The sequence below is a fragment of the Panthera tigris genome, chromosome B3 (assembly GCF_018350195.1).
Source record: "Panthera tigris isolate Pti1 chromosome B3, P.tigris_Pti1_mat1.1, whole genome shotgun sequence".
Taxonomy (NCBI): domain Eukaryota; kingdom Metazoa; phylum Chordata; class Mammalia; order Carnivora; family Felidae; genus Panthera; species Panthera tigris.
The window spans coordinates 133,515,995-133,532,469 of NC_056665.1; the positions used below are offsets into that span (position 1 = coordinate 133,515,995).

The following is a 16,475-nucleotide window of genomic DNA, read 5'->3' on the forward strand; positions in this document are numbered from 1 at the left end:
TCATCTCTCCCATGAACCATCATTTATTCGTCTACTTTTGAGACCTGCAAGAGTCCCTATGCTTCTAAACTGGCTCAGTATCAGGCCCATGGACTGAGGAAGAAGTCTTCACCCAAAAGTCTGGGTGAAGTTTATGTCTAGAGAAGTAACAAGTTACAGTGTGTAAGACTTCTACCAGTGGGCAGCAATTCTAGTACTGTGACACATTAATATGTCCTTGTAGAAAATAATTAAAAATAATTATAAAGTGCCGATCCTTCACAGTTCCCATTAAAAGAATCTTTTTCTCTATTATGCTAGAATGATGTTCCTCTAATTTAGGCCAAATTTTTTTTTTTTCATACAAGGGATGCAATTTAGGTCTTATTTCAATGACATTTAACTGACACAGATATTTAACAATAGCAAGTAGATTCCGTTTTGTTGTTGTAGGGTTATCGCATCCTCAATAATATTTCCTTCTTGGATTTAGGACAGCACACTCTGTGGTGTGGGTCTGTGCCTGTGTGTGTTTGGGAAAGGGGGAGGAGATTGGAAGAGAAGGAAGTAGCCTTTAAGCCAGTACATTTGTTTTTTAAAAACAATGAACTAATCTTCAGAACTCGACCTGAAGATCCCCACAAAATTTCCAGGATTCCAGCAACTCCCTATGACAAATTCTTCGTATTTTTGAGACAATATTTTGTGGGGCTCTCATTAACAATACTGTACTGTATATTTGCAAGTTGCTAAGAGAGTAGGTCTTGAAAGTTCTCATCAGAAGAAAAAATTTTTGTAACTCTCTGAGGTGATGGGTGTGAACTAACTTAGTGTGGTAATCATTTCACAACATATAAACATATCAAATCATTATGTTGTACATCTTTAATATACTGTTATATGTCAATTACATCTCCGTAAGACTGGGGAAATATGTTATGGGATTAACATTAAAGTAAACAGCATCTGCTTTCAATCACAATTATTACTTTCTACGTATTATTTAATTTTTCCATTTCAAAACAAAAAAAAATAGGTACTCGAAGTCACTTCTAAGTATTTGCAACAACTTTTTCTGTTCATGCTTTGAGTATACTGTTGAGAAGTCATGCAACAAGAGCATTAATAACATGGAACACGTTCACTTTGTTGAGAAGAAACATACATTGCTAGTTGGTAGAGGATAGTTTCAGCTGCTCAGACCCATGCACATCTGATGTGACTTACTGTTGAACGCAGAAACTCTCTGCTGTTCTTAGTTTATGTGCTTCTATTAATAGGGGGAGACACTGAAATCCACTTGAGATACTAAGTTTGATGAGCCTTCAAATGTTACAAAAGACTACAGAAACGACCTACACAGCACTATTTTCCCCTGAGGGTGTACAAGGATAACCATGGGAAGAGTTGGGTCAACTTTTGAAGGCTCTGTTTTGTTTATGTCATCTCCTGGAAATCAGCTGGCAGGAGGGGAAGCAGAGCTAACAGACAAAAGCAAGGGTGAAATCCTACATCTCCTGTTTTCAAAGGGAGATCTTCTGGTTCTACTTTCACTCTCCACAGATCTACTTATGTCTGGCAATACTCTGACCTCTAGTCATTTAACCTTTTTAATCTCAAATCCCTTTATTTAGCATTTCCCTCTCATGTTTCCTCTTACAGTGGCACCCTCCAAAGAGCTATCTGCTTTAAGTCCCATATTCTGCCCTCACCACTACTCCCACTGTGCACTATTACTTGGCCTTCTTTTCTTTTCTTCCCCTACAAATTTTTCTCTTGCTTCAGATTGGCCTCAAATACATGAACTCCTACACATTCTGGTTCTCATTTCCACCTACTCTTCCTCCTCCAGACCACCCAAATCTCTCTTGATCGCACCTCTTCTTGTCTTGTATCTCAAGTACAGTCTTAATATGATATACCACACATACCATACAGACATAATTTCTTTTTAATGTCATGCCAAAGTCATCTTCCTTTTTTTTTCTTTTGGTTTTAGCTCAACTTCCTAATAGCACTTCTTCATGAATGCATTCCAGCTTATCGAAATCAAGTTCTGACTAAGACATCTCTATCAGTGTTGGACATTAGTCATATTTACTTCAAAACAAAGAAAAGGAAGTTCCTTCCATTACTGCCTGTTTCGCCAAGTACTACAGACTGCAATGTATCATGATCCAACTGCTACCATCTCGGCAATGTCCTCGCCCTGCAAAATGTGAGATGATATTAAGACTCAAAAGTGAAACTTTAATGCTTTCAATAACTTCAATTCATATTGAAAGGATGACTCATGATACTGTCTACAAGGCCGGGGTGGCATTCATTATTAACAAAGCTCCTTGGCATCACCTTTATAAAACCGTTTGTGATTTGTTTCTTCACTCTCTTCTTTAGTGTCTTAATTCTACTGATAAATCTGATAGTTTATACAGTCATAAATCAGCTGGTATTTTGACAAAATTACCATTAACAGATCAGAGAATACCAAAAGAAAAATTGTTTTTATAGATTATTTTCCACAGAGAATTCTCTCCCACTGTTAGTTAAAATGAATACAATTTTAAGAGACAGAGAGAGAGAGACAGAGAACAAGAATAGATTAAAATATTTTTGTATTTCTTGTTATAACCATACAGAGAGAGGTACAAAGAAAGTTATAAAAGGAAGTACGTATGGTTTGCATGTTATAAGACTTGGAAAGGCTAAATAATTATATAACGGAGAAAACCCATTAAATCCATATGATACCATTAGATGTAAATTACAACAGAGCCTAAGAAGATATTCATGATGTAGAATTAAAAAAAAAAAAAAAAACCACAGAAATGTGACTTACAACAGATGGGAGTACACAGGAGTAGTCAACAAATTACAGCCCAGGAGACAAGTCTAGTCACTGCTACTGAGCCCTAAGGTAGAAGACAGTAAAACAACAGAAATGAATGGAAGACAATTACAACTAAACCAGGTGTATTGTAGGAAACAATCGTACCTACGCAGTTCTGACAGAAACACTATACTCCATATCTGGCAAGTGTCAAGGGTAAGCATCTGTCAAGATAATACTAACGTTACAATAATCTTATCGTTTGGAGAAGCCTGTGCCAATCAGGCAAATTTTGTCCCAAGGGAAGGAGACTGGTCAAGAAATGCCCAGTGAGCCATGAATCCGAGGAGGAATGTGACAGCAACCTAGTTGTGGGTATCCACGTCAGCTCCCAACACATCCTAAAGAACAGCAAGAATGGTAATAAATCTCATAACCTGTTCCTTCAGCAAAACTTAGAGACAAACCAGTGTGCCATGAGCAGGCTGAGAAAGAACAGGACGGGACACAAGTACCATGGAGAGGGTAAGAAAATGCAGTCAGACAGCAGGTATAAAATTAATGTACAAAGACTGTCAGCTCTCAGCTAGAAGATACAGTAGAAGAGAAGACCCCATTTACAATGGTGACACGTGGCAGATTATCTAAGATTAACTTAAGAAATGTGGGTGGGAGGAAAATGAGAAACGCTCCTGTAGGTCTCAGAATTCAACACGTGAGAAAAGACATACCGTGTTCTTAAGCAGGAATAACCCGTATCATAAAAATGTCAATTCTCCCTAAATTTGTTTTAATTTAAAACGATCCCAATAAAAACACCCTAACAAGCTCAACACCCATACAGAACTCAACAATTTGATTCTAAAGTTCATGTTGAAAAATAAACAAACGTGATGGCCCCCCAAAAGGTTCTGAGGACCAGCCTTGCCAGGTATTAAAGCACACTGTAGAACTCGGATAAACTAAAATAGCATGATTATGGCTGGTGATTCAACAAACCAAACAGAGCAGAGAATCAAGAAACAGACCCTGATGTATATGAGAATTTAAAATATGGGAAAGGCAGAGCATCAGGTCAGTGGAAATTTGGACTTTTTTTTACTAAATGGTACTGAGAAAACCAGTAGTCATACGAAAAAGATTAGGTTGGATACTTATTTTATGTTATACCCAAAGAAAAATGCTCCATGTATCAAAGTACTCAATCCAAAAAATAAAACTATATAAGCACTGGAAAAAAACATCACTGAGTTCTTTTATAACCCTCAAATTTGAGGAGATCTTTTATGAGGATTTTTATGACTGAAAATCTGTAAGCCATAAAAATAGTTTTAAAATAAATTCCACTACACATAAATTTAAATTGTTTACCTGGTAAAAACATCGTAAAGTCAAGAGGCAAATGGAAAGCAGGGGAATTTTTACAATGCATATTGCAAATGGTTCCTCTCTCTAAGAGCTCCTCGAAAATTAAGAAAAAAATGAGCAAAGGGTACAAATGATTTTCAGAAAAAAACCCCAGATGACCTTTAAAACATAAGCAAAGATGTTCACTGTCACTAACAAGACCGTACATTAGCTCTATACTGAGATGCAACTCCTCGCCTATGAGACCAGGAAACACCCACGAGTTCAATCGTGCTCCACAGACAAACAGGCACTCGAGGACAATGCTGGTGGGAGTATAAAATGATGCAACTGCTATGGAAGGGTATATGCAAAATACAGACCTAGAAAGCCTTTGGTTTTTTCCTACACAAGTGGGAAATTACACGTGCAAAGTTGTATCTGAAGCCTCAAAATAAGATTAGAACCAGCCCAAAGATCCAGTCATACAGAACTGGTTATGTACACCATAGAAAAGAATGGCATTGCTACAAAGGAAATTTAAAAGAATGAGATCTTTTTTTTTTTTTTTTTTTTTATGATTTTAGTTTTAAGTAATCTCCACACCCAATGTGGGGCTCGAACCTACAACCCCAAGATCAAGAGTCACACGCTCTACCAACTGAGCCAGCCACGCATCCCAAGAATGAGAAGATCTTTATGAACTTATGCAGGGTGAGCTCTAGGACACACTTGTAAGTGAAAAAGAGAACAATCAGAACAGTACACGGGACAAGCTACCTCTGGTTATGAGTGTTGGTAGTTGATATCAGGCACCCTGAAATACAGGCCTACTGGAGTTTGCTTTTTAACGTCTCGCTTTGAATGCAGACAGTTAAAGGAAATGATTCTTGCCCTTCCATTAGAAACCGTATCTCAGGGTAACCAAAGAATTACAGTGGATGACAGAAAGCCACACTTGACAAAAGAATGCCAGCCAATAAACATAGAAGAAATGATAGACGTAGAAAATCACCACTTTGCAACTCATAATTCGTTGATTTTAGCAAGTAATTATCAAGTATTAATTGTTAAAACCATAAAGTGCCAAAACAGCATGCAAATTATTTTCACTAATAAGGAAAAAACATAATTCTGTTATAAAGGGATCAGACTGTCATCTCTCTTAGTCTTCACATTACTAACAACCAGATAATGGGTTTCTCCTGATGCGATACAATATGAAACATGCAACACCACCTACGATTTATTCCAGCTAAAATAGTGAACGTCAACCTATCAAGACCAGATCTAACTTCCCAACTACTAGAATTCAGTAGAGAGAGGGATAAGCTAAAAGATACTACGAGATAATTTCTCAGACCAGTAAGCCATGGATACAAAAAAGGGTAGGTTCCAGATTAAGAGACTTCAAGGACATAACAACCAAGTACATGTTCCTGGACTGGATCCTGGTTTGGACGAATCAGCTGAAAAAGATACTATGTGACAATTAGTGAAATGTGAATATGGCCTTGTGTGGTAGACGGCCACCAATTATTTGTAGTCCCCTCATCAGGAAGTGAGGTCTTTGGCGAGCATGTGAACAGGGACCCTCCTGCACTGTGGGTAGGAATCCGCCCTGGTGCAGCCACTGTGGAAGACAGTATGGAGGTTCCTCAAAAACTAAAAATGGAACTACCATATGATCCAGCAACTGCATTCTGGGTATTTTTCTGAAGAAAATGAAAACACTAACTTCAAAAGATATATGCCCTCCTTCCGTGTTCACTGCATCATTATACTTACAATAGCCAAGATATAGAAATAACCTAAGCGTCCATCAATGAATGAATAAAGAAAATGTGGTATATATACACAGTGGAGTATTATTCAGCCATAAAAAAGAATGAAATCATGGCATTTGTGACAACATGAATGGACCTTGAGGGCATTATGCTAAGTGAGATAAATCAGAGACAGAAAGACAAATATCATATGATCTTACTTATATGCCGAACCTTAAAAAAGAAACAAAAGACAAACAGAAACCAAGCTTATAAATAGAACACTTAGGTGGTCGCCAGAGGCAGGGATGAGGATTAGTAGGTGACATGAGTGATGAGAGTCAAAAGGTACAAACTTTTTGGGGCGCCTGGGTGGCTCAGTTGGTTAAGTGACCAACTCTTGATTTTGGCTCAGGTCATGATCTCACACTTCATGAGTTCAAGCCCTGCGTCAGGCTCTGTGCTGATGGTGTGGAGCCTGCTTGGGAATTTCTCTCTCCCCCTCTCTCTCTGCCCCTTCAGAGCTCTCTCTCTCTCTCCCTCTTTCAAAATAAATAAATATCCATTTTTTAAAAAAGGTACAAACTTTCAGTTACAAAACAGGTCATGGAGATGTCACGTACAGCAGGGCAACTAGAGTTGTTGCATATTGTGTTGCATATTTGAAAGTTGCTGAGAGAGTACATCTTCAAAGTTCTCATCATAACAAAATTCTGTAACTACGTGTACTGAGGGACATTAACCAGATATACTGTGGTGATCATTTTGCAATATATACAAATACCAAATCATTACGCTGTATACCTAAGACTAATATAATGCTGTATGTCTATTAGATCTTAATTTAAAAAAAAAAAAAAACTAAAAAAAAGGCAGAGGGTAATCTATTTCTCTACTCATCAAATCCAGGCTGGTCTCAGGTCAGAGGTGAGGCTGCATGAGTTCCAGAGCCTGGCCTTGGGAGGCCTTGCAGCCTCTACCTTTGCCCTCTCAGCGGCTGCCCTGAGGCTGCTGTGCTAGGAAGAAACTGATCTACTGCCCTGGAGGATGACAGGCCACGCAGAGAAGAGAGGTGCCTGAGACAACCGCCAGCACTCGCTTTCAGACACGAGAGTGTAACCATCTTGGCAATTCAAGGCCAGCCAACCCTGCAGCTAGCTGAGCACCACCCCACGAGCAGGTCTGGGCTCCACTGGCAGAGCTCCGCCCGGCCAACCCACAAAATGACAAGAAAACAAATCCTTGCTGAAGCAACTACTTTGTAGAGCGGTTTGTTATATGCACAATACATCACTGGTACCACTGGGTATTAAATGAAGTGAAAGTTTATTAACCAGGAAAAGCAGGCATCATCAGCTGAAAAATGGATGTTGGGCGCAAACCGTAGGTAGCACGGGACCACCTCATCTGACAAAATGTGCCTGCATGCGGACACACAGACAAAAAGATCTAGGATACACATACTAAGTAATAACAGCGATATAGAATGAGGTAAACTCCCAGTAGTGAAAAGGTTTTATTTTTGCTTTCCCATATTTTCCATACACATATATGTGCTTTTATAGTAATAAATAGTTTTAAAAATATATATATATATATTTTTTTTAAAAAGGCCTATAATATTTACTTCAGACAAAAAGGTCAGCTGGGCGGGCATCTGGGTGGCTCAGCTGGTTAAGCATCTGGCTTCGGCCCAGGTCATGATCTCACCGTTCACAAGCCCACGCCGGGCTCCCTGCTGTGTCAGTGCTGAGCCCACTTTGGATCCTCCGTTCCACCCCCCCATCACTGCCCCTTCCCCACTCATGTGCTTTCTCTCTCTCTCTCAAAAATAATAAATTTAAAAAAAAAAAAAAAAAAAAAAAAAGGTCAGCTAGGTCCCTGAAGAGCTCAACATGAAAATTCTTGCTATCTCTAATCTATAAACTTAACAGATAGTTATGGGCTGAACTGTGTCCTCCCTGCCTGCCCTAAATTAATATATTGAAGCCCTAACCCCCACTACCTCAGAACGTGACTGTATTTGGGGACAGGGTCTTCAAAGGTAATTAAATGACTAAAATGAGGCATTCAGGGTGGGCCCTAATCTAATCAGACTCGTATCCTTATAAGAGGACTACTGAACACATAAAGCACCATCGGGTGTGATGCACAGAGAGGGGACTGTTGGAAGAGGCAGCAAGAGGACGGCCATCTGCCAGTCATGGAGAGAGGCCTGGAACAGACTTTCCTTATGGCCCTCAGAGGAAACCAACCCTACCGGCACCTTGATCTGGGACTCAACACCTTGATCTGGATCACAACAGTGAGGAAAACAGACGTCTGTTGTTTCAGCCCCCTGTCTGTGGTATTTTGTTACAGCAGCTCAAACGGACTAAGATGAGGACTAAGTGTATAGCACAACATTTGGAAAACTGGCCTAGTGTGCATTCTAAGCATTGCAAACTGAACCATAAAAACAGTTGATAATAAAGCCTTGCTCAAAGATTCTGCAAAGTTTCGATTTTAAAGCCGAAAAAACAACTATTAACATGCACAATGAGAAATTATGTTAAATACATCAACACAGAGAGGAAGTAGAGGGCATGCGTTCCAAAGGTACTGCCTCACTCATGATGGAGCCAGCGTGCTATTCTAGTCCACATTCTACTCCTGAGATGGCTCGAGAAACAGGTTTTCTTGTTTTCTTCTGTATTTATTTATGGGCCACTAACAAAGAGCAAAATTAATGGAGAACCAACAGCTAAAAAACAATACTATTAAAGACTATTGTTTTGTTTTGCTTTGTTTTTAAATGTTTATTTTTGAGAAAGACAGAGTGCAAGCGGGGGAGGGGCAGAGAGACAGGGAGACACAGAATTGGAAGCAGGCTCCAGGCTCCGAGCTGTCAGCACAGAGCCCAACATGGGGCTCAAACCCACGAACTGCGAGATCGTGACCTGAGCCGAAGTCAGACGCTTAACCAACAGAGCCACCCCAGGCACCCCAAGACTATTGTTTTTTAATCAAATACAAAATCGTCCATTCATCTACTTCTAAATTAAAAACATGATTTACCAAACTACACTATTTACGATAAACAGTAAAAGAAAAGACCGAGTCCAGTTATGGTGCGAGAACAGGAAGAAGAGGAGCGGAAGAGAAAAGCTGCTCTGCGGTGGTGCAGAATCTGGGAGTGTGACTGCTTTGCCACTTCAGGCTCACACTACTTACATGAACTTAGGCGCATGATTTCACTTTGATGAGCCGGCTCTTTATCAGGAGAGAAGCTTAAACAAGATAATTACTTCTCAAGCAGTGTTCATGGACTTCCTAAAGCTTCCCTGGAGATTCTTGTAGGGTGGGTATAGAAATAAACTGGCAGGACTTAGTGCCCTTGGGCTTAGATTCAAGCAGGGGTACTCATTTCTATTTGTTTTCCATTTGAATGTTTGCGTCGTCACTTGAGGGAAGAGTTCTCCTGCCATAAGTGTTCAAAATCATTGTACGAAAGCGCTCTGTGCCATATACCTGGGATACTCCGGGAATACATATTTAACAATCAGTAAGTAACAAAGCTGAGCAGGTAGACCCAGGAGGCAGAAAGAAGAGCCAAATGATAACTGACTTGCAGGAACACCGGGTAGATGATGATGGTAACAGGGGACCCTGACAGGGCAAGGGAGAGTGTGACCTCTACGTATACAAGATTTAGGACTGTTAGTTGACAGTAAGCATTCCAAACTGAGCCTGAAGTGTAACTTCATGACTCAAAAAGTGAATGCAACTTTAGGCGTCATTGATAAAAGTATAATTTCCAAAATAAAGGCATTCGACAAAATCGTCAAATATATATTTAAGAACCTACCTGTCTGTACTACCAATAATCAAAGAGTATAGGCAGCACTGTTTGGCGGACTTTGAAATGAGTCAGACCCGAGTTCCAATCTTCATTCTCAAGTTTACACAAGATATGTAACTTCAGGAGATACAGCTTCTAGAACCATCAACATCACTAATGAGGGGACTCTAGCGGCACTGTCGTGAAGGGCTAGTGATCACCATGGATAATACTTGGCACGTAGCATGGTGCAGGCACACCACTCACACTCAAGAAATAGGTGACGCTTACAGAGCACAATGTGGACTTCTATCTCCTCTAACCCTCAGAACAGTTCGAGAACCAGGGGAGCACAGCACATAAATGCAAATTATCACAAGGGTGGGACTAAAGTGGAACAGATGAAATAGTCAATGAGGACAGAGTACAGCATCACCATTTATCATTAGGAGGAACAGAAAACGCTACGGCTTTCCCGCGAGGCAATCTGGCAACGTGTAACAGAGGACATTTCCAAAGTTCATACATGATGGGCCAACTCTGTTTGGGAAAGGAAAGGATTCAGAAAGTGTCTGTGGGTAGAAATGAGAGTGCCCCCATTGACTGGCTGGTGGGCATCTCCTTTAAATGCAGATTTTTCACCAAAAAAGCAAAGCATCTCCAAGAATAGAAGTCTCCCTTTTATCTTTTTCCCCAATTACCAGTTTCCACAAATATCCCTTTTTCAGCCCGAACGTGGAAAGCTCCTGAGAACTCCTGAGGCAGAAACTGTGGCCCATGTCACCGTTCCAGTCCTCACATTTGAGTGGAAGCACAATGCCCAGGGAAGCAGACCCCCCTAATGACTCAAGTATTCCTTAAGACCAATAAAGGAATGTGGAATAGAAGTATATAAACCCCTTCAGGGTGGGAGGTCCCAAATCCCGAACAACTCATGGTGTTCAAGGAACTGCCGTCACAGAAAGAATGAGAGTCAAAACGTTTCATTTCTTCTAAGTCTGAAGGAGGCGGTCCTTTGAGTTCATTGCGACTCGAGACCCAAGGGAAAAAGTGTTCTGGTAAAAAGAACAACTGACAACCGAGGGCCAATGGACACTTACCTAAAATGAGATGAAGTTTGGTTTCTGTCTGGAAAGCATAGTGCAACGTCACCAAAAATGCTGACTGCCTGATGTGCTCCAGGACTTGCCGCTCTGTCCTTGTGTGCTCTGTGGTTTTGGCCTTTTGAACTATTGTTGCCTTTTTCAGTACTTTCATGGCATACAGCTTTCCAGTATCGTGACCGCTGATTTTACGAACCAGAAATACTTTTCCATAAGCTGAAAATGAAAAGAAAAAAGAAAAAGAATGAAAATACTACACAGAACGGTAATCTATTGGCAGGTGAAAGTTACGAGATGCACGACAAACTTTCCTTGATGAAAAAGTACCTTTATTGCGGTTTCAAATAAAACAGCTTTGACAGATTTCTTTCGTTGTAGGCCAAATATATTTCTAGGTCTAAACCTTGGTATTTACATATTTCACCACTGCTGACAGCATTATGTTTTCACTCTTTTACTGGTATTTTCTCCTCAATATTTTTAGCTGTAGGGAACTAGCTGCTATTATGGTCAATTAACCACAATCTGATTCTGGAAAAACTAGGACATTTTAGACATCAGATAAAATCTTCAGGTTTTGCTGTTGATGTAAACAAATGAAAACAGTTCTTAAGAATCTCATACACATATAAACCTAGCACCTCGACTATCCCTCTATATTTAATAAAAAAACTAAAGAAACGTAAGCTGACATTATATAAACAGAAGAGATCTTCAGACTTAGAAAACACTAAAACACCTTAACTTGTAAGCATCCTGACAGAAAAGCCCCTTTACATCTTTGGGCAGTAATTCATGGCTCAGTAGGTCAACCTCAAAAAGTTTTCCCTAAGGGCTCAGTTGGACAAATCCTGTGTGTGGTGCCACTCCCCCAGATGGAGGAACTGGGGCCGAATGCGCAGGTATCTGCATTTATTTCCCTAGAGAAAGGCGAAGAGGGCAGGAAGGGGTAGGAGGAGGAGGGTGAAGGAAAGGCAGACAAAAACACTGTGAGAGGGAAGGGGTAGGTCCCCAATGCATCTTCACAGTGTATTAAAATTCTCTTTCCTTTGAAACACCTCCTGGGTGGGTAAGCCCAGTCCCACTTTTGAAGTTCAGCACTTTATTTATTTTCAGAGAGAAAGAGCACAAGCAGGGGAAGAGCAGAGAGAGAGGGAGAGAGGGGGAGAGAGAGAGAGAGAGAGAGAGAGAGAGAGAGAGAGAGAGAGAATCCCAAGCGGGCTCCGTACCATCAGAGCAGAGCCCAATGCAGGGCTTGAACTCACCGACCGTGAGATCACGACGTGAGCTGAGGTAAAGAGTCGGACACGTGACCGACAGTGCCACCCAGGCGCCCCAAGTTTGATACTTCCATCAGACCGTTCTGGAGTTAGTCTGAGTTCTGACCCAGACCTTCCCTCCAGGGCCTCCCTGCACCCTGCCCACACCTCTACGGTATTTAGCCCATAATTCTGTTCTGATCCACTCACTAGTGTGAGAGCGCTTAAAGGGAGGGGCTCCTGAATACTCCACGTTGTTCAGGTCAGTCCTTCGAGAAGTAAATTAGTACCAACACATGACAGACGTATGCATATGGATTGGTGAAAGGCTGGAATGCTCCTGAGGAGGACGCTTCCTAAGGAACTTGCTTATGCCAGGCTCTGTGCTGAACACATTCCACACGGGTTCACTTAATCCTCGGAACAGCTAGTGAAGGTGGTACTTTTAGTGACTGCATGTTACAGATAAGAAACGGGTTCCAGGACCGTAAGGAACTGGCCAAAAGACGTGGGTAAGCGGTGGCAGAATGGATACAAACTTCAGGGACCATGCTTTGGGCTGAAAATGAATTTAAGAGATGATTCTTCACAAATACTAGAAATCGGATGCCCTGGTTTTAGTAAAATCACTATCATATCATACTGAACACATTCTGGAATACAGAGAAAGTGCATAAAGGGTTTGTGTCCTACCCCATTGTAAATAAAATGATCACAGACTGAGATTTTAGTGAGGTAGAGGTGAACAAAAAAAACAAAATGACAACTTTCCGAAGCTAACAAATTAACCTAAAGTATAAAAATGAAAAAAGCTCATCTATTCCAGAAGCCCTGCCAGGAAGCTGGAAAACATTCTGATGAAGCGTGCTATATCTTCCACAGAGTCAGCCATGACAGAAAGTCGGGAGGAAGTCAAGTCCTCTACAAGTATGGGGCTTTTGTGTTCCCTACACACACAGCACCCACCCAGACCCCCCCCCCCCCCGTTCTCTGAGACTCCCATCTGGAGAATGCTCCGGTCCTTAGAAATTATGTGTGCTGTCCAACAAAGCAAATCTTCCCAAGACATCACTGAAAGATGGCTGTTCAGCTTATAGCTAGCTCGTCTTTCAGCCTAAGTGTTGACCGTGTGGCTGACAGACGGCAGGGTGTTAGCGCTTAACATCTGAGTACTTGCCGGGCACTGTAGAGGTATATTAACTCATTCAATTCCTACATCATCCCTGTAAGTAAGGGAGAAGGATTACCACACTGAGAAACTGAAGCATCGAAGACCATGCTTGCCCCCCTGGCCCTGCGTCCCACACACTTAGCTCTGCTCCATCTGCCTCCCTTCAGTGGACGACCTCACAGGCAAATAAATAGGGAGTGAGACATTAAACAGAAGTCGCAATAGAAGTAAGGTGGTTTTTTGGTGTGATGGACACGGGGCCATTAACTTTTATGAGGAGAAAGTCTTGCAAAGTAGCCTATTTTATTGATGGGGAGAAGGGATGGAAATATTAGAAAATGTTCCTTTTATCGAGTGGACACAGACCTTTTTTATAATATTTATCTGTTGGTCCTTCTATACCCTCTGGACTTACAAAAAGAGTATTACCCTTCCCTGTACGATCATTTTTTAAATACTTAAAAACACTACCATGCCATCTCACCTATGCAAAATGTCCTTATTCCCTAAGCCAAACTTAAAGTAAATGATTTTGAGACTTCTCACCACTAGGAGGTTCCACTGACGTACTCTGTGAGTTACAAATATTTTTTCTTTGATTTCTTTCCTACTTTAACTCTTTAACTCTATTACTTTAACTCTTAAAAAATTTTTTAAAAAATGTTTATTTTTGAGTGAGAGAGAGAGAGAGAGAGAGAGAGCAAGGGAGGGGCAGAGAGAGGAAGACACAGAATCCAAAGTAGGCTCCAGGCTCGGAGCTGTCAGCACGGAGCCCAACACGGGGCTCAAACCCATGAACCGTGAGATCATGACCTGAGCTGAAGTCGGATGCTCAACCGACTGAGCCACCCAGGTGCCCCTCTTTCCTATTACTTTAAAACTATGTCCTATTATATTGGGAAGCCTGGGTGGCTCAGTCGGTTAAGCGTCTGACTTCGGCTCAGCTCATGATCCCATGGTCGGTGAGTTTGAGCCCTGTATCAGGCTCTGTGCTGACAGCTGGGAGCCTGGAGCCTGCTTCAGATTCTGTGCCTCCCTCTCTCTCTCTGCCCCTCCCTCACTCATGCTCTGTCTCTCTCTGTCTCTAAAAAATGAATAAATGTTAAGAAATTAAAAAAAAATGTCCTATTATGCTAAATATGAGGTAGCACAGGATGCTAATGTATGTGGTCAAATAATATAAAATCATCCTGCTGCTACATTATATACTGTCAAATAGTAAACAGTCATCCACCTTACCATGTGATGAGATCCAGAAGCTTACCAATAACATAAGCTAAAGACTGCATATATCCTGCCAATACAATTATTTTCCCTATCAGAAAGCGTCAGGGAAAAGAAAGAAGGATAAAGCTTACAAATCTTCTGTTTTTACTTTTATAGTTGCCACGATTAACTAAGGCTACAGTACTTTTATCACATAGTAAGTGCCAAAGGTGTTTATGTCAACAAAATTCAACAAGTGCCTTACAACATTCCACACAACAAGCATTTCAGACAAGTAGGATCCTAGGAGTAGGGTGGTCTAACTAAAACATAGTTGTGTCCAAACAGCCTTGTTTTTGAAGCACCCATAAGGCTGCTTGTCACACTGCAGAGGGGAAGAAAACCCAGTCGCTACGCCCTCCCTGGGTAAACTGGGTTGCAGATGAGTAGAGAGAGAGAAAGTAAAGCAGCCCTTCTGGTGAACAGCACCATCCACTCCAGAACCACCTACATGCATTCCAGTATCTGAAGAGGGGACACGAAAAGTGGAGTTGATGGAAGTATTGTATCCTTTTAGTTCGTAACCAGATGAATGACTGCTTGCCTTCTAGTGCAGCCAACAACTAACTGGCTTTCATTCGGTAAGTGGTGTGCCGACCTCGTTAAAGAATTCCTATTCCGAAAGCATCGTCTGGAACCTGCAAAGGCTACCAATGCTGACAACCCTCCTGGCCATAAAAAATGAATAGTACTTCCTGCTCAGATGGAGCCCCTAAAATGGATGTTTGGCCACACATCCGGATTTGCTGCTTAGGTAGAGACTAAGCTTCCTGCTTCAGCATGACTCTAATTTTCACATCGACACGCAATGGTTTCAAAGGCTTTATGAGCAATCCTCACGGAAGTCCTGTGTACTGCCGTGAATCTTATCAATTTCATTAGCATCAGCGCCTCTTCAAGATACTCTGTCAAGAAATGTGAGAAAAAGAGGGCACGGAGTTCACTGGGTTTCCAGAGGACCAGTCTAACGGCGCTTGACGGAGAGGTAGAGGTTCTACTTCTTTTGAGACTGAAGGAAAGTCAATTCTAAGAATGCATGACAAGAAGGATTAGTTCCTGACTTTAGCTTGATAGACATCTGGGACCAAATGAAGGAAGTAAACCCTTCAATTCTAGGCCCAACAGATGCCATTTTGGGTTCTGCTTAAGACCGGAGTGCTCTTCAAGCAGCCATTTCAGAGGAGAGAACTGGATCAAGACGCATAAGTAAACTTCCCCACAAAGCTGGAGAAAGAACTCCACAGCTGGGAGGAAACCAGCTCCCTTATGAAGGTTACTTCTGTTCAAAGTGAAATGCGGATTTAGAATTCTATCCTCGCTGACACAGACAGCACAGTGCTGGCAAATCTTGTTGACAACGATCTCAATAGCTTGAGGATAAAGCAAGTAATATAAAATGAACTAAAACCAAGCACCACGGGGAAATGTCTAGTTCCTTGGAGTACGTCTCAGTTTGCTTTTCCAAGTGTGGGAATCTTACTCCACTTGCCACAATTAGTATTATCAATCAGGTGTTTAGTGCTTGTTGTCATAATAAAGAAAAGTTAAAACTGACTGACGGTTTGAAAACAAGATGACATTCATGCTGCCATATCAAAAGCCACCACACAATTTCAACTACATTTTCAGGCTAAACAAAAGCAGCCTTCTTGCTGAAATTTATTTTGAGCATAACTGAACCGATCTTTTTTGCTTTATTTGTAAAATGTGAATTCATTAAAAAGTTTTAGGAAGTAGCATCTAATCTCATGATAATGAGATCACAATTTGTTAAAAAATATTTTTACAGTCTGTAAAAGCAATCACTTTACAATGCCATATAATTAAACGCATGCAAAATGTGCATATGTTTACATGCATTATTCTGGAGGAAGAGTTAGTTAGGAGCCATTGTTCTAGAAGGTCTCTGGTTTATTTACTTAATTGCAGTCCTC

At 41.1% G+C, this 16,475-nt stretch overlaps 1 protein-coding gene across 6 annotated transcripts in view; it reads right to left on the reverse strand.

Annotated features, from left to right (window-relative positions):
- Positions 1 to 16,475, reverse strand: part of RPS6KA5 (ribosomal protein S6 kinase A5) — a 182,093-nt gene that overhangs the window by 100,954 nt on the left and 64,664 nt on the right. For 5 of the 6 annotated variants that reach the window (XM_042990377.1, XM_042990376.1, XM_015543383.2 and 2 more), the window contains one exon: positions 10,843 to 11,061. In XM_042990377.1, coding sequence (XP_042846311.1) covers positions 10,843 to 11,061 — 219 coding nt within the window. Of the gene's footprint in view, positions 1 to 10,842; positions 11,062 to 16,475 lie in introns of those variants that run through there. The other variant, XM_015543384.2, reaches the window with a different exon arrangement.